The sequence below is a fragment of the Portunus trituberculatus genome, chromosome 18, assembly GCF_017591435.1.
Source record: "Portunus trituberculatus isolate SZX2019 chromosome 18, ASM1759143v1, whole genome shotgun sequence".
Lineage (NCBI taxonomy): Eukaryota > Metazoa > Arthropoda > Malacostraca > Decapoda > Portunidae > Portunus > Portunus trituberculatus.
The window spans coordinates 8,194,550-8,217,049 of NC_059272.1; the positions used below are offsets into that span (position 1 = coordinate 8,194,550).

At 42.7% G+C, this 22,500-nt stretch overlaps 1 protein-coding gene across 1 annotated transcript in view; it reads left to right on the top strand.

Annotated features, from left to right (window-relative positions):
* The window catches only part of LOC123505648, a 246,719-nt gene that overhangs the window by 199,724 nt on the left and 24,495 nt on the right, over positions 1–22,500 (top strand). The window contains 4 exon segments of the mRNA XM_045257249.1: positions 3,528–3,654; positions 3,656–3,696; positions 8,889–9,033; positions 17,107–17,234. Of these exon segments, the coding sequence (XP_045113184.1) occupies positions 3,528–3,654; positions 3,656–3,696; positions 8,889–9,033; positions 17,107–17,234 (441 nt within the window).

The window sequence follows — 22,500 nt, forward strand, 5'->3', positions numbered from 1 at the left end:
GGTAGTAGTGGCAGCAGCAGCAGCAGCAGCAGCAGCAGCAGCAGCAGCAGCAGCAGCAGCAGCAGCAGTTGTAGTAGTAGTAGTAGTAGTAGTAGTAGTAGTAGTAGTAAGACGAGGAGAAAGAGGAGTAACAGGAATAGTAGTAGTAGTAGTAGTAGTAATAGTAGTTGATTGAAATGGTGATAGTATTTCCTTCAGCGGTATATGGCGGACGTGGTCAGAGTACGAAGTCAGAAAACCGACACATACTATGGTTTGATTGGTATGTATGCGGCGTGAACCACGAGTATTGGCCGTGTGGGGAGAAGAGCAGTGCTACGGGAATGCCAGAGGAGGAAGAGGGCTATTTCAATTCTACTCCAATGATGGCCACCATCGACTTCTTTACCGAAGCGTATGTGCTCCGCCTAGCTGCTCAGGTGCACAATGTCGGAATGATATATGACGCGGGAGGTACAGGAACACTGCCTACTGTATATTGAGCTATGTTGTATCCTTTGCCCTTTTATTATACAGCTCCTTCCTGCTAGTGATTGGTGGGTTTCATGGTTTTCGTGTCACGAAAGGCGTTAAAGGCTTTGAGTTGATATCTTATTTTTTTACGAGGGTTGCACGTGTCAGTTCCCTAGACACGAGGAGCCTGGCTGTTTCTGTCAGGAAAGAAATGAGAATCAGGATTTGAACAAGGGTGTCACACTTATATGTGTGCAGCAGAGTAGTCGTTCGGCCGCCATACAATTGTACTGTTTTAGGCAAACCTCCAAAAATTACAAGCATCGAACTGTCAGGTTTCATTCTTAAGATCTGTGTGCCATCCGTGTGTTGTGAATCCCTCGTAGTGTGTTGCTTGGAGCCTCGAGGGAAAGCGCTTACATTCGATGAGAACCTCATAGATTTTTCATTGAGTACAGTGCGAGATACTGCGGTGCCTTCACAGACCTCTTTGAATTTCCACAGCGATTATTGATCCCATGACAAGCCTTTGCTGAACTGTGGTCTTATGTGTGGTTAGGCTGGTATGTATAGAGTTTTAACACCGAAAGTTGGTTTGAAAGTTTTAAGTCCGCGAAAAGTAAAATTGAAGCCCGTGGGCCTAAAGGTATCAAAGCCAAGCCCAAGGTCAGGTATTTGACTGCTCACCAGGCGGGGCAGAGTGTGTGTGTGTGTGTGTGTGTGTGTGTGTTTGTGTGTGTGTTTGTGTGTCTGTGTGTTTGTATGTGTGTAGGGGTGGGTGTGTTCGTAACTAGAGGGAGAATTGGAAGATTTTGGAAAATTTCATACACCTTGGCGGAGGAGTCCTAACAAAGGCGGGTCTTGGCAAGGAGTCATCCGGGGATTAGCGCGGCTCCTCCTGTTATGGAGTCGCTCAGCACGAATGCGCCACGGCGGTGCCTCGCTGAGAGTGGGATTCTCGCCTTCATGAAGCAGAAGCTGAGTCTTGCTGAAGCTTATGGTTTTAGAACATGAACACAACAACAATCCGAGTAAATGCATCGACATGTTTGATAATAAACGGTTGGTAATAAGCGGCTTCACTGGTTTACGCAGCATTAAATGAACGAATGCTTCATAAGCCGGTTTGGCGTACAGACCGTGAACGCAAGTTCCAACCGAATGAGTACGTGGCACGGCGTCTACCGGTCGATCACATTCACTGGAATAGTTCTCGAGACAGGCGTCAAGTCACTAGAGGTGTTCATTTCTCAGTGTTTATTCCCTTCCATCAGTCTTAAGTCCACTGATCTGCTGAGAGTTCCTTCCAAAACCTGACAACTGATAGATTTCAATAGTTTTCCAGGAGATGAGAGGGCTTATTGTTAAGGAAAAGTGCTGTGAACAGAGAAGTGCAGCAGGCAATCTATCATAGTGATTTGAAGATCGTGCCAGCAGTGAATTGGAGAAGAATTCGGCCTTGCTTGCAGGAGACTCGTAGATGGGACGGGCGAGGCAAGCAGCGCACATCGTGAAAGGTGACCTCTAGTGATGATGACAAACAGTAGTGGTCGAGGCTCGGTAATAAACCCTGGTCTGGGACGGTCGATGGTACGATTTATAGGTAACAACGGTAATGCTGGAACGTGGCGGAGGTCGTGATGGATGGGAGGGCACTGGGCCACCTCAATGAAACGGGCGATGGATGATGACGCTGATGGTCGTACGTGGGGGCAGCTGATGATGGTACTTGTGTGATTGAGAGTCGAGGCAATTCCGGAGGTCGTGACGGTCTCATTACGCTCGCCTCACCCTTGCGAACCCTAAAACTCCATTACTAAAAATATTCTTTAAAGAGAACTCGTCTGCCCAAACCCTCCTGACCCTTAATATTTCCTTCCCACTTCAACCTCAGCGTACCTCACCTCCCTTGACCCCACCAGTCCCACCCTACCCCGTCCTCCGCCCCTCTCACCCCGCCCCGCTTATCTGGAATAGAGTGGGCAGGTGTATTTCCAACGATAATGAAGAGGTGGTTGTCAGTGCCAGGTGGATTCCGCCGCCCCGGGCCCCAGATGTGTCGGGAAACACCCCCTCTCTCCTCTCTGCTCCTCCCCCCCTCGAGGCACCTGTTCCCCACAAACCTGCCCATCCATCCTTTCCTCCGAGCCACCCCACTCACTCCTCTCCTCCCTATCCAACCTCCCTCTCCCTCCCTCTCCCCCATCCTCTCCGTCCTTCCTTCCTCTCCACGGATCCCTCCCTCTCCAACATTTCCTCTTCATAATATTTTTTTTCTTACCTGTTTTCAATTTACTTGTCTGTCCTCCTGTCTGTCTGTCTGTTTGTCTGTCTGTTTGTATGCATGTATGTAAATATATGTTTTATGTATGTATATATGTATGTTTTATTCATTGACATGTCTGTAGCTTATAAATTTGTATATAATTACAATGTTAGCCGTGCACTGTATTCTCTCTCTCTCTCTCTCTCTCTCTCTCTCTCTCTCTCTCTCTCTCTCTCTCTGAACAATACAACTGCTCTCTCATTAATTACGTGTAACAAAACTCTACAAACATACAATTCAGTAGTACAGAGAGACAGCAATGATGATGATGATGGTAATGATGATACCGGTTTCCATGATAATAATAATAATAATAATAATGATAATAATAATAATGACTTGTAATGATGATAATTTATATGTCTGTTTTGGACGTATGTAATGAATTTCGCATCCGGTGTTTTCATGTATACGTAATACCAATTTCTCTCTCTCTCTCTCTCTCTCTCTCTCTCTCTCTCTCTCTCTCTCTCTCTCTCTCTCTCTCTCTCTCTCTCTCTCTCTCGCATATATCTTTTTATCTTTCTGCCTTGATATCTACAGTATTTATCTAACTATATATCAATCTACCCTGTCTATCTAGTTTTTATCTACCTATAAGTTCATGAACCTGTCAATCCATCCATCTATATATATCCTTCTCATTATCCTTTCTTCACCTTTACCTATACACATACTATAATCTCTACTTCCCCTCACATACAACACTAACCCTCTCCTGTTCTCTCTCTCTCTCTCTCCTTGACAGTTGCGTGCTCGACAGTGACAGTGAACAAGTGCCTGGCCGCCCTACGCACCATCCTGGGCTTCCCTTACTTCCAGCCCACCTGTCTGTGCCGCGAGCCTCACCTGGACCGGGAGTGCAATGTCTTCAGAGTTCATCTTCGACCACCCGTGCAACTTCGTGGAGAACAGGAGTGGGTCTTGTGTGTTGCTAGCAGTGTTGTTCGTACTTGTTCTACTTATAAGGAGCTTTTTCTTTTTTTTGTTTTTATAGCCTTGTAGTTACTTGAGGTGGTTATACAGTTGAATTAGATTAGTGTAGTGTAGTGTAGTGTGTTTTTTTAAGTATGGGTAGTTTTGTAAGGGTCTTCAATTGAATTTGTGTTGTGGTTCCTGTTTTCTTTTTCTTTCGTTTCTTTTCGTGATTGTTGCATGATTCTCTCTCTCTCTCTCTCTCTCTCTCTCTCTCTCTCTCTCTCTCTCTCTCTCTCTCTCTCTCTCTCTCTCTCTCTCTCTCTCTCTCTCTCTCTCTCTCTCTCTCTCTCTCTCTCTCTCTCTCTCTCTCTCGTGTGCATTTACTTTATTCTTTACTAGTAAGCGTTAAAAGTGTTTCCCTTTTGTGAGTTAAATGCCTCTTGATATTCTTATTTCGTTTTTTTTCCCAATAATTACTTGTTCATTTGTTCTTTCTTTATTTATTTTTGCTTTCATTGCCCTGTGCTTGGTTTTTTCCTTTTCTTTTTATCTACCACTCAGTCTATATCTAGCCATTCAGTCAGCAGGTCATTCTATCAGTCAGTCAGTGTTGGAGCACCTTCCTTTTGTCAAATCACTCCCTCGTTCACTCGGTCATTTTATTATTCAAATAGAAGTTTTTTTTTCTCTCTCTCTAGATCTTTTTTCTGTTCTGCCTTCCTTTTGTCCGTCTCCTTAGATAGTCAATCAGTCAAACAGCCAATTAGCTAACTAGATTCTTACTCTTCTTTTTCGTTTCCTCCAGGTACTTTCCGCAATCTTTTTTTCTCTTTTCGTTTTATTCATTCAACCGATGAGTCATTCAGTCATTCAGTTAGTCAGTTAATTATTCATCAAATACTTTGTCAGATACAAAGACTATGTTTGTTTACCTTGATTCACTTCCAAAAAACTGTTTCCTACTTCCGTACATGTATTCTCTCTCTCTCTCTCTCTCTCTCTCTCTCTCTCTCTCTCTCTCTTATATTAGTTCTTTTGTCCTGTACTTAGGGTTTCCGAATCTTAAATTAACTATGTGTGTGTTAGAGAGAGAGAGAGAGAGAGAGAGAGAGAGAGAGAGAGAGAGAAAGCTTTGGTCTTATGATTTATGCATCTCTCTCTCTCTCTCTCTCTCTCTCTCTCTCTCCACCGACTAATATCCTCAGTATCACATATTTTCTCTCTCACTGTTTGTATATTTTGCTTCAATTATTCACGCTTAAAAAACAGCCAGACTCGAAGCACCACTGTCTCACTCACACACTCTTTCTACTCTCTTTTATGTCATTGGTTAAGCTGTCACTTACCTAGCCAATAGGAAACCTCGAGGGACGTGACGTCATAAGTAGGAGGGATAGGGAGGGAGAGTCTGTTGCCTCTCTCTCTCTCTCTCTCTCTCTCTCTCTCTCTCTCTCTCTCTTTGATGGGGTGATAATTATTTCTGTTTGCTCTATTAATGAGGACGCAGGATATTGAGGTGGAGGGACGAACAGAGGTGGTGTTGATGAGGGTAATGAGCCATTTGTTCACCTTCCTCCACCTTTGTCTGGGTGATTTTTTTTTCCTCACATTTTCCTTTATGTGCCACAGAACAGCGTCCTTCCCTCCCTTCCTTCCTTCCTTCCATACGCCTCCACTCACCCGCCTCCCCTTCACTTCCCTTCCTGTTTCTTTTTCATCCTACGTACTCCTGTGGGAAATATAAAGATGTTTGGTTGTAATTATTTATATATGTTTTGTTGTTGTGTGGTGGTGGTGGTGGTGGTGGTATTGATATTTGTAGTAAGAGTGTTGGTTCTCGTGATAACAGTAGTAGCAGTAGCAGTTGTAGTAGTAGTAGCAGTAGTAGAAGTAGTAGTTGTTGTTGTAATAGTAGTAGTAGTAGTAGTAGTAGTAGTAGTAGTAGTAGAAGTAGTAATAGTAGTAGTAGCTGAGGGAGTTATAGTAGTAATGGTATTAATATTACAGTACTAGTTGTTGTTCTTATTGTTTCCTAGTAGTAGTGGTGGTGATGGTTTTAGTCCTAGTCTTAGAAGTAATAGTTATATTTGTAATACTAATAATGACACTACTACTATCATTACTACTATTAGTATTACTACTACTACTACTAGTAGTAGTAGTAGTAGTAGTAGTAGTAGTACTAGTAGTAGTAGTAGTAGAAGTAGTAGTAGTAATAATGATAATAATGATAATAGTAATAATAATAATAATAATAATAATAATAATGATAATAACAATAACATTAATAGTAGTAACAATAACAGAGATCTCAAAAATAAGAGAACACATTTTCCCTAGACAATTCATATTTCTCGTAGCTGTGCGTACGTGTGTGTGTGTGTGTGTGTGTGTGTGTGTGTGTGTGTGTGTGTGTGTGTGTGTGTGTGTGTGTGTGTGTGTGTGTGTGTGTGTGTGTGTGTGTGTGTGTGTGTGTGTGTGTGTGTGTGTGTAATGATGAGGGACGCAGGTAATGAGGCTCACGTAATCCAGGTAAGTGAGTTTGGTTTGCTCCCTCCCAATTAGTTTTTCCAGCCTTCTTGGTCTTAATTCTGTCTTTATTTTGGATCCGATCAGTAATTAGATTTGAAAGAAAGACTGTACGAGAGAGAGAGAGAGAGAGAGAGAGAGAGAGAGAGAGAGAGAGAGAGAGAGAGAGAGAGAGTTATGTACGTTTAATATTCACAGTTTTCATTTTCTTTGATGTAGTTTTTTATGTATTTTTTTTATTATTATTAGCTTTCTGGGAATCAAAGCAACACATTTTCTTAAACAATTCTATAATAACATCTCTTTATATATATATATATATATATATATATATATATATATATATATATATATATATATATATATATATATATATATATATATATATATATATATATATATATATATATATATATATATATATATATATATATATATATATATATATATATATATATATATATATATATATATATATATATATATATATATATATATATATATATATATATATATATATATATATATATATATATATATATATATATATATATATATATATATATATTTATATTTTTTTCTTTTTCCTCTCCAATTCTCTCTCTCTCTCTCTCTCTCTCTCTCTCTCTCTCTCTCTCTCTCTTTCTACCCCTCCTTTTCCTCTCAGACCATTTATTTTTGCAATATAATTTTCCCTCCCATATTCTTTTCCAAACTACGCGCTTTTTTTTCTTTTTCCTTCTTTTTCCTCCTCTCCTCGTTCTCCTGTCACCTCCATCTCTTCCTTTCCTTCTTTTTCTTTCGCTCCCACCTGCATGTGGCTTTCGTTTCTCTTCTTTTCATCTTCTTCCTCTTCCTCCTTTCTTCACCTTTATTTTTTTTTTTTTTAGTCTTTTACTTTTATGTACAGCGCAGTGTTTTTTTTTTTTCCTTTTTTTTCCTCTTCTTCCTTCCATTGCTTCTTCCTCCTTTATTTCCAATTTTTTGTTTTTTCTACATCGTGATTTATATTGTTTTACCGTTCCTCCTCTATTTTTTTTTTCTTTCCTCTCTTCTTTCTTTCCTACCTCCTTTCTGTTTCTGTTCTTTCACTTGTCTTTCATTCCTTCTTTCTCCTTACATATTCTCTCTCTTTTTCTTTCCAAACATCCCTCCTTCTATCTTCACCATTACCACATTTCCTCTTACTTTCCTTTTCCTCTCCTTCGTTTCATCTACTCTTCCACTTTTCCTTAATGCTTCCTTCTCTCCTCTCCTCCCGCCTCTCCATTTTTCTTTCACTTACCTAATACTGCCTTTTTTTCTCTCTCTCTCCATCCTTTCTTTTCTTCTTATGTTTTTCTCACCCTCATTGCCATCTTTCCTTCAATTTTCCTTCTCTTGCCTTCCTTCTGTTCCTCCAGCTTTCTCCCTTTCACCTTTATCTTTCATTTCTCTTCTCTCCTCTTTCCTCCTATCCTTCCATCTTTCTCCTATGCCCTTTTCTCTCATTTTATCTCTTCCTTCTCATTTACTTATTTTCCTTCATTTTTCCACTACCCTTCCACCTTTCTCCCATTCCCCTTCTCCAATCTATCCACCCTCTTCCTCTCTCCCCTCCACTCCCCTTCCTTCCTTGGGTAACGAGAGGGACTTATGACTGTGGAATCTAGAGAGACGGGGGGGAGGGGGAGCTCCATCTCAAGGGAGCGGTCCATTAAGGGAAGTATGTGGAGGAAGTGGATAAGTGGGGCCTCATTTGCCACAGGTGGAGCTCATTAGGGGCAGGTGACCCCAAGCTCTTATTTGTAGGGGAAGGTGTGGGCGTACGAGTATGTCATGTGTGTGTGTGTGTGTGTGTGTGTGTGTGTGTGTGTGTGTGTGTGTGTGTGTGTGTGTGTGTGTGTGTGTGTGTGTGTGTGTGTGTGTGTGTGTGTGTGTGTGTGTGTGTGTGTGTGTGTGTGTGTGTGTGTGAGAGAGAGGGTGTAGGTAAGTGCCAAATGAGGAGAATATTAGATGTGTAGGGGAATGTTATACAGAGAGAGAGAGAGAGAGAGAGAGAGAGAGAGAGAGAGAGAGAGAGAGAGAGAGAGAGAAATGATGTGTGAATATTAGTCGATTTGTATTTATAGTAAGATAATGAGCATGTTATGAGCATGTGTGTGTGTGTGTGTGTGTGTGTGTGTGTGTGTGTGTGTGTGTGTGTGTGTGTGTGTGTGTGTGTGTGTGTGTGTAGGATGTACAGTACATAATATCTACTAAGAGGCTTTTGTATATATCTACGTACTTCGAAGTAGTTGATTATGCATCATTAATCAACTGTAAGTAGTTAAGTAGCTATACATATTTTATACTTGTAATTACACACACACACACACACACACACACACACACACACACACACACACACACACACACACACACACACACACACACACACACACACATCAAGGAACAGTTTGAGTGAGTATGTGGTGTCAGCAAAGAGTGTACATTGTTTTAAAGAAAAATTGAATAAGTGTAGATATGGAGACCGGGCCACACGAGCATAAAGCCCAGGCCCTGTAAAACTACAACTAGGTAAATACAACTAGATAAATACTAACATCCCCAGCCTCCCAACTCCTCACGTTCTCCTATTCCTACACGTGCACAAACATTAACCTCTGTTCCTCCCGTGCAGACGAGTCCCCTTACGCCGTGCACGCCCTACCTCTGTGCGAGTACGCCCTCACCACCTGCGAGAAGCTGCCGGGGTGCATGAACCTGTACGATGACTTCAGGAACGCTTGTAAGGTGAAGGACGACCAATGCAGAATGACCGACACGTGAGTAGAGGCGGCGATTACTTGGCTGGGTGAGAGAGTAAGAAAAATGTGTCAGAGTAAGTCAGGGAGTGATTTAGTGTGTGAATGAGTGTATCTTTGAAGTATAGCATGTTTATATACTTTTTTTTCTCATTTCCTTATGATTCTAGGCATGTAGTGGATGTAATAGGTTGTGTGGAAGGGTACAGTGGAGAGTTACGGAGTCGTGTGGAGTGTGTGGAAACTGGATATGGGTGTGTGGGTTGTGTTTTTAGGTAGTGGTGTCCTGTGCAGTGTGGTGTGGTGGGCGGGCTGGTGTGGATTGTGTGTGAGGGACGCTGGGTGGGGCTGGTTGAAGTAGGGTGGAAGGTGGGAAGCAATGTAAATTTTATCGTGATTTTATAGCTACTAAACTTATCGACCTGTCTACTCTTCCTACACATCCGTACGTTTCTCTCTCTCTCTCTCTCTCTCTCTCTCTCTCTCTCTCTCTCTCTCTCTCTCTCTCTCTCTCTCTCTCTCTCTCTCTATCTATCTATCTATCTATCTATCTATCTATCTATCTATCTATCTATCTATCTATCTATCACACTTCTGTTCTTTTTGTCTTTCCCTGTTTACTTTTCATCCTGTCATTCACATATCCATCCATCTATCTATCTATCCATCTAGTCAGCCAAGCAGTTAGTCAGTCGTAGATTTAAGCGTCATTAACAGCACATAGCCATCTGACCACCTACCAGTCTCCCCAGTCTAGGATAGGTGAAGCAAGGAACCGAGGAGCTGACACTTAAGATTCCTTCTCCTTCAAGTCATAAAAGAAAATTAAACAGAGCAGGTGGAGCAAAAGTTTGACACAAGTATTAGACACATAGTGCATAATCTATTGGAGCAGAGTCGGGTGGAAAAGGGAAACAAAAGGAAATCACAGGCAAAATGTTCTGTGTTCCTAATGCTCTTTGTTCTCTAATAACTTAATGTACATCGTCAGGTTTTCAGTTTATAGCATCCGGTGGTGGTGGTGGTGGTGGTGGTGGTAATGTTAGTAAGAAAGATGAGTGATGAAGAAGGAAGAGGAGAAGTAATGAAAGAGGGAGAAAAGATATGAAGTAATGAAAGATAAATGGGGAAGAGGAAAGTAACTGAGGGTTAAGGAAAAGAGGGATGATCTGGAAGAAGATGAAGGAAGAGGAAGAAAAGAAGGAGAAAAGAACAGTAAGATAGAGTAGAGAAATGAAGTAACGAGGAATTAAAAGCAAGATAAAAAAGTAAAGGAAGGTGAGAAGAGAAGGACGAGTGAAAATGAATATGAATTAAAGGCGAAGAGTACATAAGATTAAAGAGGACAAGAAGAATTAATTAAAAACATCAAGAAAAAATGAAAAGACCAAGAAAATAACGAAGCCGGAGACGAGAGAGAGAGAGAGAGAGAGAGAGAGAGAGAGAGAGACGAGACCGACGAAGACAAAAATACCCACCTAACACTAATACCCACTAAACCTTATTGTCTTAATAGGAGGGTGAAGCAGATCCTTACTCCGACCACCGCCGTCCCTGAAAAAGCAGTGTAATATAGTGTAACAAAGGTGGGAGGTGTGTGTCAGATAATGGAGCAGAGCGGCAGAGCATGGGAGTGGCTTATCAGAGTGAAGTAAGGTGTGAAATAAGGTGTTACTGTGATGCTTTATGGGTGGGAGGGTTCAGAGAGAGAGAGAGAGAGAGTGAGTAAGAGGACTTGTCGTGTGTTCATCATCACAAGTTGTGGGAAATGAAAAGGAAAAGAAAAGTAAACTTGACAATTGTCGTAAAAGTTGTTTGTTATATTTCAACTTGTTAAATATCACGTTGTTTAGCTTGTGAATATACTCTCTCTCTCTCTCTCTCTCTCTCTCTCTCTCTCTCTCTCTCTCTCTCTCTCTCTCTCTCTCTCAGCAGGACGCCAGTAATAATGGGCACTCACTACTTGCGGTGGTCAGCGGGAGAGAGGATGAAAGTGAGAGAGAGTGAGAAAGAGAGAGAGCGAGGGAGGGAGAGGTGGAGAGAGGAAGGGGACTTAAAGGATCAGGGCAGAGATTCTAGATGGTCAGCCTCTCCTCTCTCCTTCCCTCTCTCCCCTCCTTCTTCCTTCCCCCTCCATCCTTATCTTCCGTTGACCTCATCCTCTCTCTCTCTCTCTCTCTCTCTCTCTCTCTCTCTCTCTCTCTCTCTCTCTCTCTCTCTCGTTCGTTCGTGAGTGAGTGATGAAGGATAATTTGAGTGGAGTAGAATTTCTTGTCTAGTGGAGAAAGTGGAGTAGAATAGCTGGAATGAAGGTGGAGTTGGTGGAGGTGCATGGCTTAAGTGAAGGATGTAGGTGGAGGAGGATGGCTAAGGAGGATAGCTTCAGTACCATGAGTTTTGAGTAAGATTAGACGATTTTATTGATATTAGCAAGGGTTTTTGGAGGTCAAAAGGTTAATGGCCCAGAATCTTCATTATTTTAATCCCCACATGAGATTCTGAAGCTGTATAAAATCACCTAATAGGGAGCCGCCGTGGTACAGTGGAATCATGCGTGCTTTGGGGTCCGATGGGTCTCCAAGCGCACGGGTTCGAATCCTGTCCACGGTTCGAGTGTAGGTTGGGCTTCCTCACTCGGGGCAACAGTTTCCTAGCGGGTGGGCTTTGAGATAGGAGGTACCCAAAATAATATCTCCTTTTGCCCATAAATTCCCGTGAAAAGCCCACATGGTAAAAGAAAAAACTAAACAATGTGAAGATGTGTCATGGTACTGAAGGGGTTAAGTGGAGAAGGGTGCTTTGGGTGCAGAAGGATGGTTTGGGTGGATGATTTCTTGGGTGAAAGAGGATGGCTTGGGTCACGGAGATAGTTCGGTGGAGGAAATTCGAAGAAGACAGGATACCGATAGCTGGGCGTGATGTGGAGGGGAGAGAGAGAGAGAGAGAGAGAGAGAGAGAGAGAGAGAGAGAGAGAGAGAGAGACATTGAAGGAAGAAGATGAAAGCAGCAAGGAAGAGTTAGAAAAGAGAAAGGGGAATAATAATGATGATGATAATGATGATGATAATGATGACGATATTGAAAAAACGAATAATAATGAAATAATAATGATAAAAAACTACACAGAGAGAGAGAGAGAGAGAGAGAGAGAGAGAGAGAGAGAGATGTAGTTGAGCATTATAAAGAATAGGTGAGGAGAAGAGGAGGAAGGGAATGATGAAGAAATATGTGTAATGCGCTTCATCTTGATTTATCGCCTGTTCCCTTCTTTCTCAGCATCGTTTATCAGCATTTATCTTTCTCTTCCTCCTCCTCCTTCCTTTTTTTGTCTGTTTGTTGTTTTATTTACGTTCATTCCTATTTGTACTGTCAATGATTTTTTTTTCGTTTCTTAGATTATATTAGTTGTTCTTGTATGTTGTAAATCTCTCTCTCTCTCTCTCTCTCTCTCTCTCTCTCTCTCTCTCTCTCTCTCTCTCTCTCTCTCTCTCTCTCTCTCTCTTCATTTGATCTCCTCTTTTAATTCACACACACACACACACACACACACACACACACACACACACACACACACACACACACACACACACACACACACACACACACACACACACACACACACACACACACACACACACACACACACACACACACACACACACACACACAGAGAGAGAGAGATAATTAGTCTTTTCTTTGCTCATCTGATCTTTCATAAATTATGGCGAATGTAAATCCAGTACGACCCTTCATTTCTCTCTCTCTCTCTCTCTCTCTCTCTCTCTCTCTCTCTCTCTCTCTCTCTCTCTCTCTTCTATTTCCTCATTTGTGCGACCTTTCTATTCATTTCTATTTCTCATTTCCTTTTTATTGTCTCTCCTTTATCTCCTTCTTTTGTAATTTCTCTCTCTTTCTTCTCTTCTTTCCATCTCGAATTTCTTGTGTGTGTGTGTGTGTGTGTGTGTTTCTTTAGGTGGGTGGGTGGGTAGGTGTTAAAACCATGTTTTTTTTCTCTTGTCCACACACACACACACACACACACACACACACACACACACACACACACACAGAAGCACTAGTCTGCTCTTTATAGTGTTATTCTTCACTCTCTCTCTCTCTCTCTCTCTCTCTCTCTCTCTCTCTCTCTCTCTCTCTCTCTCTCTCTCTCTCTACTCTTCGCCTTCCTTATCTACTTACTACTACCACTATATTTACTCCTCCTCCTCCTCTCCTCCTCCTCCTCCTCCTCCTCCTCCTCCTCCTCCTCCTCCTCTTCCTCCTCCCTGCACAAGACACATTTGCGTCCCGCGTTCAAGATTGGTGTGTAGTAATGGGCAGTCCTGGAGTCTGTACAGCACCGCCACCCTCCCATTCTGACCAAGTTTAGCTCAGATTGTCCCGCTTTTCTTCCCCCTCCCGCCCCTCCACCACCCCACTTCCTGTTCCTAGCACGCCTACACTTCCGTCTCCCTCCACCCCCTCCCCACGAGTCTTCCTACAGCTTCTCCTCGTGTTCTTATTTTTTTTCTCTCTCTCTATCTTTTCTTTTTTCTTCCTCCGCCTGTGCGTGAGAATTTAATTAGTGAGGTTATTTTTCGTGGGTTTTTCTTAATTCTCTGAAGGAAGATTTTTGTCTGTTCATTTTTTTTTTTTTCGCATGTATTTTTTGAATATTTTTTCTCTCTTTCTCTTCCTCTTTCTTTCTTTTTTCTCTTTCTTCTTTTGTTTCATGTGGAGTGTTATGTCTTTTTATTCTCTTTATTATGTCGTCTTTCTTATCTATTTTTTCTGTTTGGTGATGTTTTCTCTCTCTCTCTCTCTCTCTCTCTCTCTCTCTCTCTCTCTCTCTCTCTCTCTCTCTCTCTCTCTCTCTCTCTGTCTTAAAACGCGATCTTTCAATATCCTCACATCAATTTTCATGCAGCGATAAGAAATGCTGATATCATTTTCGTGACATTTCTCGTGATTATGTGTTCTGTTTCCTTCCTTTCTATAAACTACCTAGTCATTTATACACACTACCTTTTCTACATACTACCTAGTCATTTCTACATACTGCCTAGTCATTTCTCGTGATTATGTGATTTCTCGTGATTTTGTGTTCTATTTCCTTCTTTTCTACTTACTACCTAGTCAGTTGGTGTTCTTGTACTGATTTTCATTTTTTTTTTTTTTTTCGGTGTCATGTACGTGAAATAATGTTTGAAATAGTGTAGCTTACTTATATACATTTTATATTTCCCAGGTTTTATAGTTTGGCTTTGTATGCATCTTGTTTAATCGCCCACACCGCTTTCTCTCTCTCTCTCTCTCTCTCTCTCTCTCTCTCTCTCTCTCTCTCTCTCTCTCTCTCTCTCTCTCTCTCTCTCTCTCTCTCTTTCATACACACATTTTCTTCTCTTTCCTCCACTTCTTTTCTCATTTTTCTCTCCTCGCTTCACTTCTCGCATTTTCTATTCTATTCAATTTTCGCTTCGTCTTTTCTTTTCATTGCATTTCGTGCTTTGCTTCACTGGACCTCATGCGTGATGCGTGGCGGGGCGGGCGTGACTCCCTCTAGGATGGACTGGGAAGGTCACACACCGCAGGGAGCCAAACATACACTCTATCTGTTTTTCCTGGTGTTTGGGATGAGCATGGACTAGGACTAGTTAAGGTTAGGCTGAGGGTTACGCTGAGGTACATTACACGTGCTACTTTTTTTATGGAAAAGGGGAAGCTGGCCAATGGCAGCAAAAAATATAACAAAAAAGGCCCACTTGATTGCCAGTTCCCTAAAAGATTAAGAGAATTAGCCAAAAATCTGGGACAAATTTCTTGAAATCTCCCCCTTAGAAGAAGTCTAGTCGTAGGAAGATTTACATACAGAAGCAGGTAGGGAGTTCCAGAGTTTACCAGAGAAAGGTATGAATGATTGAGAGTACTGGTTAACTCCTGCATTAGAGAGATGGACAGAATAGCGGTGAGAGGAAGAAGAGAGCCTTGTGTAGCGATGCTGCAGGAGGAGGGTGTGTGAGTTGTGATTGGAGTAGGTGTGGTGTGTAACGTGTATAACCTCTCACATGATAAGTTGCTCTCATGAATATTCTACTTGCAACTCTCCCTAAGAAATAATTCCCTCGTTCCTTGTGATATTTTAGGTTATGCTGTTTTAGGTTATAGGGGTTGTAACATATGTATTGGAGGAATGACTGGAGGAGACAGAGAGAGAGAGAGAGAGAGAGAGAGAGAGAGAGAGAGAGAGAGAGAAATTGTAATCTAGGAATCGGAATGAAAATTGAGGATTACTCAGAAAAAGAGAGAAATAATTTTCATACGCATTCCTTTGAACAGAAATTGTAAAGAAAATATAGGATTACTAAACAGGAATCCCACAAATAAATAGAAAACAAAGAAGAGCGAGACGGAAAATAGAACAAAAACAACCAAGTAAAGTACAAAATATGGATACAAATCGCTGTTGTAGGAAAGAAATACAAGAAAGGACTGAGAAACGAACACTTCAAAGCCTGCACTGTCTTTTGTCTTCTAGCGCAGCTTTCCTCGCCTTTTCCTGATTGTGTCAAAGCAGCAGGAGAGGAGGAGGAGGAGGAGGAGGAGGAGGAGGAGGAGGAGGAGAGGAGGAGGAAGAGGAGAGAGAGAGAGAGAGAGAGAGAGAGAGAGAGAGAGAGAGAGAGAGAGAGAGAGAGAGAGAGGTTTAAAGGTGCATAGAAAATAGGATGACAGGTGACAAAGACAGGTATGAGAAAGGAAGATTGTGGGAGCGAGGAAAGGTGAAGGTCGAGTGTTGAAACGTGACGCGTTGAATGTAAAAACTGTACAAATGAGAGAAAACTAGAAAAAAAAATGTAAGAAAAATGGCACAGAAAACAGTGACCTAGTAAAGTTGGTTTAAAGAAAACGGAGGAAGGAAGGAAGGAGGGGATAAGGAATATGTGGTGCGGAAGGTTAGCCAGCATCACCCAGCACCTCCCAGCACAGCCAAGTATTACCCAACATCACCAAGCATCCTGGTAGCAGTGTCTGCAGCACCGCGCCGCACCGCACCACGCCTTCCTTATCAGCAGCTACTAAACGTCTACTCCTAGATTTCTGACGCGTTTTTCCTCCTTATCTTTAGCGCCTCGACCTGCACACGGGCGTCCAGGTGGCGGGCGAGCCGTGGTAAAAAGGTGAAATCTTAACACTGTGAGGGTAAAGGGAAATTGCACATTGGCAGTCTCAGGAAATATAGAGGGAGAGTAAAATATGGGTTCGGGGGACGCAGGGAAATAGGGAGGGGGACGAAGGAGGAAACTAGCGAAACGAAAAGGAAATTACTCAACCCGTCAGGAGGGAGGCGCACCGATGGAAATCCTGAGGGAGGAAAAGGAGGCGGCGGCAGCGGAGGAGGAGGCATGACCCGAGGGACTGAACGACATGAGGGAGGGAAGAATGGACGGAGAAGTGAAAAAGAAAGGGAAATACTGACTGAGCCCCGGTGAATGCAGATGGAAGCCACGGGCAGCGAGTATTAGAAAAGGAAGGGACAGATGGTGGGCAGGGAGAGTGAGTAAGAGAGAAGGTAGCTGTGGAAAGAAAGGATTAATGAACAAGGTGTGGTGAACAATTGAAATAGAGGCAAGGTGAGAGAGAGAGAGAGAGAGAGAGAGAGAGAGAGAGAGAGAATGAAAGCAGTAACTTAGTTGTTTGTTTTAACAGATATTGTATGGAAGACCTCGAGTGATATGGCGAGAAACATGAAATCTTCCCTAGTTTTTCTTTTCCCTCTCTTGTCCTTTTTTTCATTCCTCACACCTCTCCTCCATACATACCTTCCTTCTTCATACTCACCCCTTCCACAGATGGTTTCTCTCTCTCTCTCTCTCTCTCTCTCTCTCTCTCTCTCTCTCTCTCTCTCTCTCTCTCTCTCTCTCTCTCTCTCTCTCTCTCTCTCTCTCTCTCTCTCTCTCTCTCTCTCTCTCTCTCTCTCTCTCTCTCTCTCTCTCTCTCTCTCTCTTCTTCTTCTTCTTCTTCTTCTTCTTCTTTTATAGTCTCTCTCTCCCCTCTCTTTGTCTGTGCCTCCCACGCTCACAGTTGTCACATCTCTCCCAGGAACAAGTGTCTCTCGGCCTGGACCAAACTCAAGATGTCCCCGATGTTTGGCTGCATTTGTCCCAACGACCGACAGAAACGCAAGTGTGAGAAGATTTTCAGAAGGGTGCATAGGAATCCCTGCGTGGGTGAGTAGATGTCCTATCCCATCCTATCCCACCTTTCCTCCTCCTGCCCCCGCCCGACTCCAGTCCTGCTCTATCTCTTGTCGCCTCTTTCATCACCCTGGTTCTGATTCCAGCTCTGCCCTGCCTGTGCCTTTTGTTCTGATTCATCACTGACCTACCTTTAGCCTGTCCTGTCTCCTGTTATGTTGTTGTTTCACCATCATTCCCCCAAATCCTACCTCCCTACTAATGTCTTTTTTGTTTTCACCCATGCCAAGACAGTTTCCCTTCTCAGTTTACTTTTGCTTCCCTCTTTCAAGTGCCGCCCTTTTGTCACTAGTGTTAAGTCTTCATATCAGTTACTAGTCCCCAATTTTCCAGTCTAGTCAGCCCCAGTATCTGTTTCCAGTCATCCAGTCCAGCCCAGTTTTCCAGTTTAGCTCCCCAGTTTAAACCAGTGACAGTCTGGCCAATTTCTACCCTTCAACCCCGTCATAATCCTCCGTTCCCAGTCATCCTCCTCAGTTTCCAGTCACTCACCAGATAAGCTCAATCCCTAGTATCATCCTCGCCTCTTCTCTTTCCTCCCCAGGCTTCATTTCTTCCCTTTTACATACATCCCCTCCTTCAGCCTGTCATCCTCCTTCAGGTATACTCATTCAGTGTCATTATTGCCTTCATCACCACTCGTACCTCCCCTCTTTACCATTACCATCTTCACTGCCACATAATCATCACGCTCCCACGCTCCACTCTCACCATACACGACTACATGATATTATCTAGTTGACTTCCTTTCACTATTATTACTACTAGATTTTTTTTCATATTTTCGTTTTTTTTTTCCACCATCACTGTTACCGTCTTTATTTTCCCCATCAACACACCTTTGCCATCAGTGTTACCATCGCCACTAATGCAAGAAGTACCAACACCACTGTTCCCCATATTTAGTCCTTCTTTCTTACTTCAAATCTGGAAACATAAATCCAGAATCTGCTATTTCCTCAACCTCCTTCTCTCCATCTCCTCCTCTTTCTACTACTACTACTACTACTACTACTACTACTACTACTACTACTACTACTACTACTACTTTCCCCTTTACCATAATTTCTTAGTCTGTTTATCTCCTGATTCTCTTTCGCATCCTTACGTCTCTCTCTCTCTCTCTCTCTCTCTCTCTCTCTCTCTCTCTCTCTCTCTCTCTCTCTCTCTCTCTCTCTCTCTCTCTCTCTCTCTCTCTCTCTCTCTCTCTCTCTCTCTCTCTCTCTCTCTCTCTCTCTCTCTCTCTCTCTCTCTCTCTCTATGTCGTTCAAATATTTCTTTCTCTCACTCACATTTTATCCATCTTTTTCCTTACATTTTCCTTTTTGTTTCATTCCATTCCATCAGAGGTTTTCTTTTCGTTCATCATTGCTTTTCTTTTCTTCTTCTTTCACACACACACACACACACACACACACACACACACACACACACACACACACACACACACACACACACACACACACACACACACACACACACACACACACACACACACACACACACACACACACACACACACACACACACACACACACACACACACACACACACACACACACACACACACACACACACACACACACACACACACACACACACACACACACACACACACACACACACACACACACACACACACACACACACACACACACACACACACACACACACACACACACACACGGTGGGGCAACAGCCTCTTAATGTGGCCCTGTTCACCTAGCAGTAAATACGGATGTAACTCGAGGGGTTGTGGCCTGCTTTCCCTGTGTGGTGTGTTGTGGTCTCAGTCCCACCCTAAGATCGGTATATGAGCTCTGAGCTCGCTCCGTAATGAAGACTGGCACCACAGACGACCGATGTGAATTACACACACACACACACACACACACACACACACACACACACACACACACACACACACACACACACACACACACACACACACACACACACACACACACACACACACACACACACACACACACACACACACACACACACACACACACACCTTAGACCACAATGCAATTTCTACCCACGCCGTATCATATTTCACCTTCCCCCTAAACCCCACTGCGCCACAACGGCTAATTCAACGCCACATCCTCCCGTATCTGCAACACCACACCAACACCAGCGCAAACACCGCCACTAAGACTGCGCTACATTGCTGCCTCCCCGTCCGCCGCTCTTACATCACGCTAACTCTGTGAAAGACTCTTCTGTGACCATTGCCTTCATCTCTCCTTTAATTTCTTGTGACTATTCTTAATCTTTCTGTTATTATTGTGCTATTGTTTTCTGATTTTTATGATTTGGTACCTGGTTCATTTATTAGTCATTTATTTTCTGTACCTTCATTCAGGTTCATTTAGTATATCTATTTATTCACATAGTTTTGATTATAACTATCCTTTATTGCCTCCTTCACTCATTTTTCATCTAGATCCACCCATTCACACACTCCTTGCCATTCCACGCGGACGTTATTTCACTAAAGTAAGCATTCATTTCTTTTTAAAATTCACTTGTCTTCCATTTAAACATCCACATCTACACGTTTTTCGACCACAGTAAACAGCGTGCCCTAATAGATACCCTCCATCCATCCACTCGTACACACACTATTTCACTCAAGTAATTGTTCCCTTGCTAAATCTTGTTCCAATCCCACATTTTCCTTATTATTCTTCATCTGAACCCTGCATCATCCATTTACAAGCCATCCTTCGCACACGCATACCTCATTTATTACATTCCTCTTCCCACAACATTTCTTTTCGTAATCCTTCTGCCATCCCACACATCTCACTCACTTCAGTTTACATTGCTGTTCCATAACTAGTGAATGTGTGAGTGAGGGAAAGAGGGAGTGAATGGGTGAGTATCCATTTTGCAGTCCATTGCTCGTGACCGTGATTGTGGAAGTTAGTGAGGAAGTAATTTAGAGTGTCTATCTACTTTACCGTCCATAACTAGTGAGGGTGTGACTGAGTGCGGGAGGGAGTGAGTGAATGAGAATGTATCTGCTAAGCAATCCATAACTATTATAGTGAGTGTGTGAGTGAGTGAGAGAGTAGGTCATCAGTCATCCACATCCCAAACACACACACACACACACACACACACACACCGTACTCGACTTGTAAGCCTTCTACTTTTCGCGGGGTCTGTGGCAGCTTAGCGTGGTGTCTGATTCCCGCAGCTCTTGCTCCTCGCGGACTACTGTGTAGGTACTGTACAATGGGTGCGTTTTCTTCAATGTTCGCGAGGGGACTCAAGCACCGGAACGGAGACACATTCACTACATTCACGAAAATTTTCATGTAGGCTTCGATTTTTTTTTTTTTTTTTCTTTTCTGACAAGAATTTTATTTCTTAGTTTTTTCAGTTTTTCTTTCTTTCCCTTTTTTTCATTCTTATCACAGATCAGGAACCTGAGATACTTCATAGATTAGTTTAAATTACGTTACGTTACGTTACGTTAGGTAAGATTAGGTTACAGTAAGTTAGGTCAGATTGAATTAAGATAACCCGACAACGGTAGATAGTTGGGTTAGCATAGGTTAGGTTAGAGTAACCTGGTTTCACATTACCTTATATATCCCAGACCATCTCTGAAAATAGCTTGGATGGCAGATTCCATGCGACCCCGTGTCTTAGTGTAGCGTAATGCATCCCTCAGCATTCACGGCAGTCTTTTAGCGGCAGTCAGTCTTCCAGATTCGCGAGGTCGTAAAGCAGTGGGCGTCTTCCCTTTGATATTCACTAGCAGGGGTCCTGTTAGCAATGATGCCGCCCTTTAATATCTGCGGGGGTCCTGAAGCAACGTTGCCTAGCCTTTGATATTCGCGGTGCCTTGGCAGCTATGTTGTCGCTAATCCCCCGCGTTGGCAATGAAGCGTCTCATTTAAGCTCCTCCACCAGTTTATACCCAGTCTGCAGCTTAAAAACGACGGCTGTAAAAATACTTCGCACGAATTCCAGCACCTGCGTCGCCTCGTATGTAAACAGTAATGGCGGCGGCCGTGACGTAGGCAAGAAAGGAGTGAGGATGGGGGTAGTGAGTGGCTGGGTGGGTGAGTGGATTGGTGGGTAGCCGACTTACCTCATCTTCGTCTTCGCTCTAGTCTCTCTCTCTCTCTCTCTCTCTCTCTCTCTCTCTCTCTCTCTCTCTCTCTCTCTCTCTCTCTCTCTCTCTCTCTCTCTCTGTCTGTCTGTCTTGTTCTCCCTCTCTACCTCCTCTTTCAGCTCCTATTTTACCTGTTCCTTATACTTTTTTTATTACCTCGTATATTCGAATTTCCGTGCTGTTCCTCTCGCCTTTTCAACACCTTCGGCCTCCCACGCTGCTCCTCATCCTCTTCCTCTTCAACATTGCCAGTTTGGGGTACGCGGAGTGCCAGAAACACCGGTTATTGGCCCATAAATTCAAAAACTCCGACGTGCGAAGCATTATTACATTCCCTCTCCCTTCTTCCTTCATGTCATTACATATGTTCTTCAGAAACTTTGCCACAACAATGAGGAATTTGCATCACATCTACGAAGGGTACTGTTCGGAGAGTTTTGTTGGTCGTCTTAGGCGGTCCTAGGGTGGTCTTAAGGTTGTCAGTTTGTGTTCCTGTTGGTGAAGGGCTGAGGAATGGTCGTGAGTTACCACTGTCTAGGAAGTGGCCGTGCTGTGTTGGATTCCTGTGATGTCTGGTGATGTTAAAGGAACTCAAAGGAGACGAAGAGGAGCAGGATCAGGAGGAGGGACAAGAGAGAGAGAGAGAGAGAGAGAGAGAGAGAGAGAGAGATGATGATGATGAGGAGGAAAAGGAAGGAAATGAGTGAATTTAAAGAGTAATACAAAGAAATGTTAGAGGAAGGAAGAGGAAGAATGTGGAGAAAAAAAGAAAAAACGTAAAGTAAACATCAATTAAACTAACAATTAATCAGGAAGTCGTCATATTAAAGTAAAGAGTTGTAGAAACTAAGAATAGCATAAACTCTTTACAGTGACACGCAAGTGAAATGAAAATAAAGACTCATAATGATAACACTGGCCAAAAAATTAGTAAATAGATAAATATATAAATAAAAACGTTCAGTATAAAATTAGTAATATATGTACATCATTTTCCTACTCTTTTTTTTTCGAACACGATATTTGAGACAACAATCTTTTGATATTTTTTTTTCTATTGACCGATTTTCCCTCTTAGAAATAAATGAATGAATAAATGTA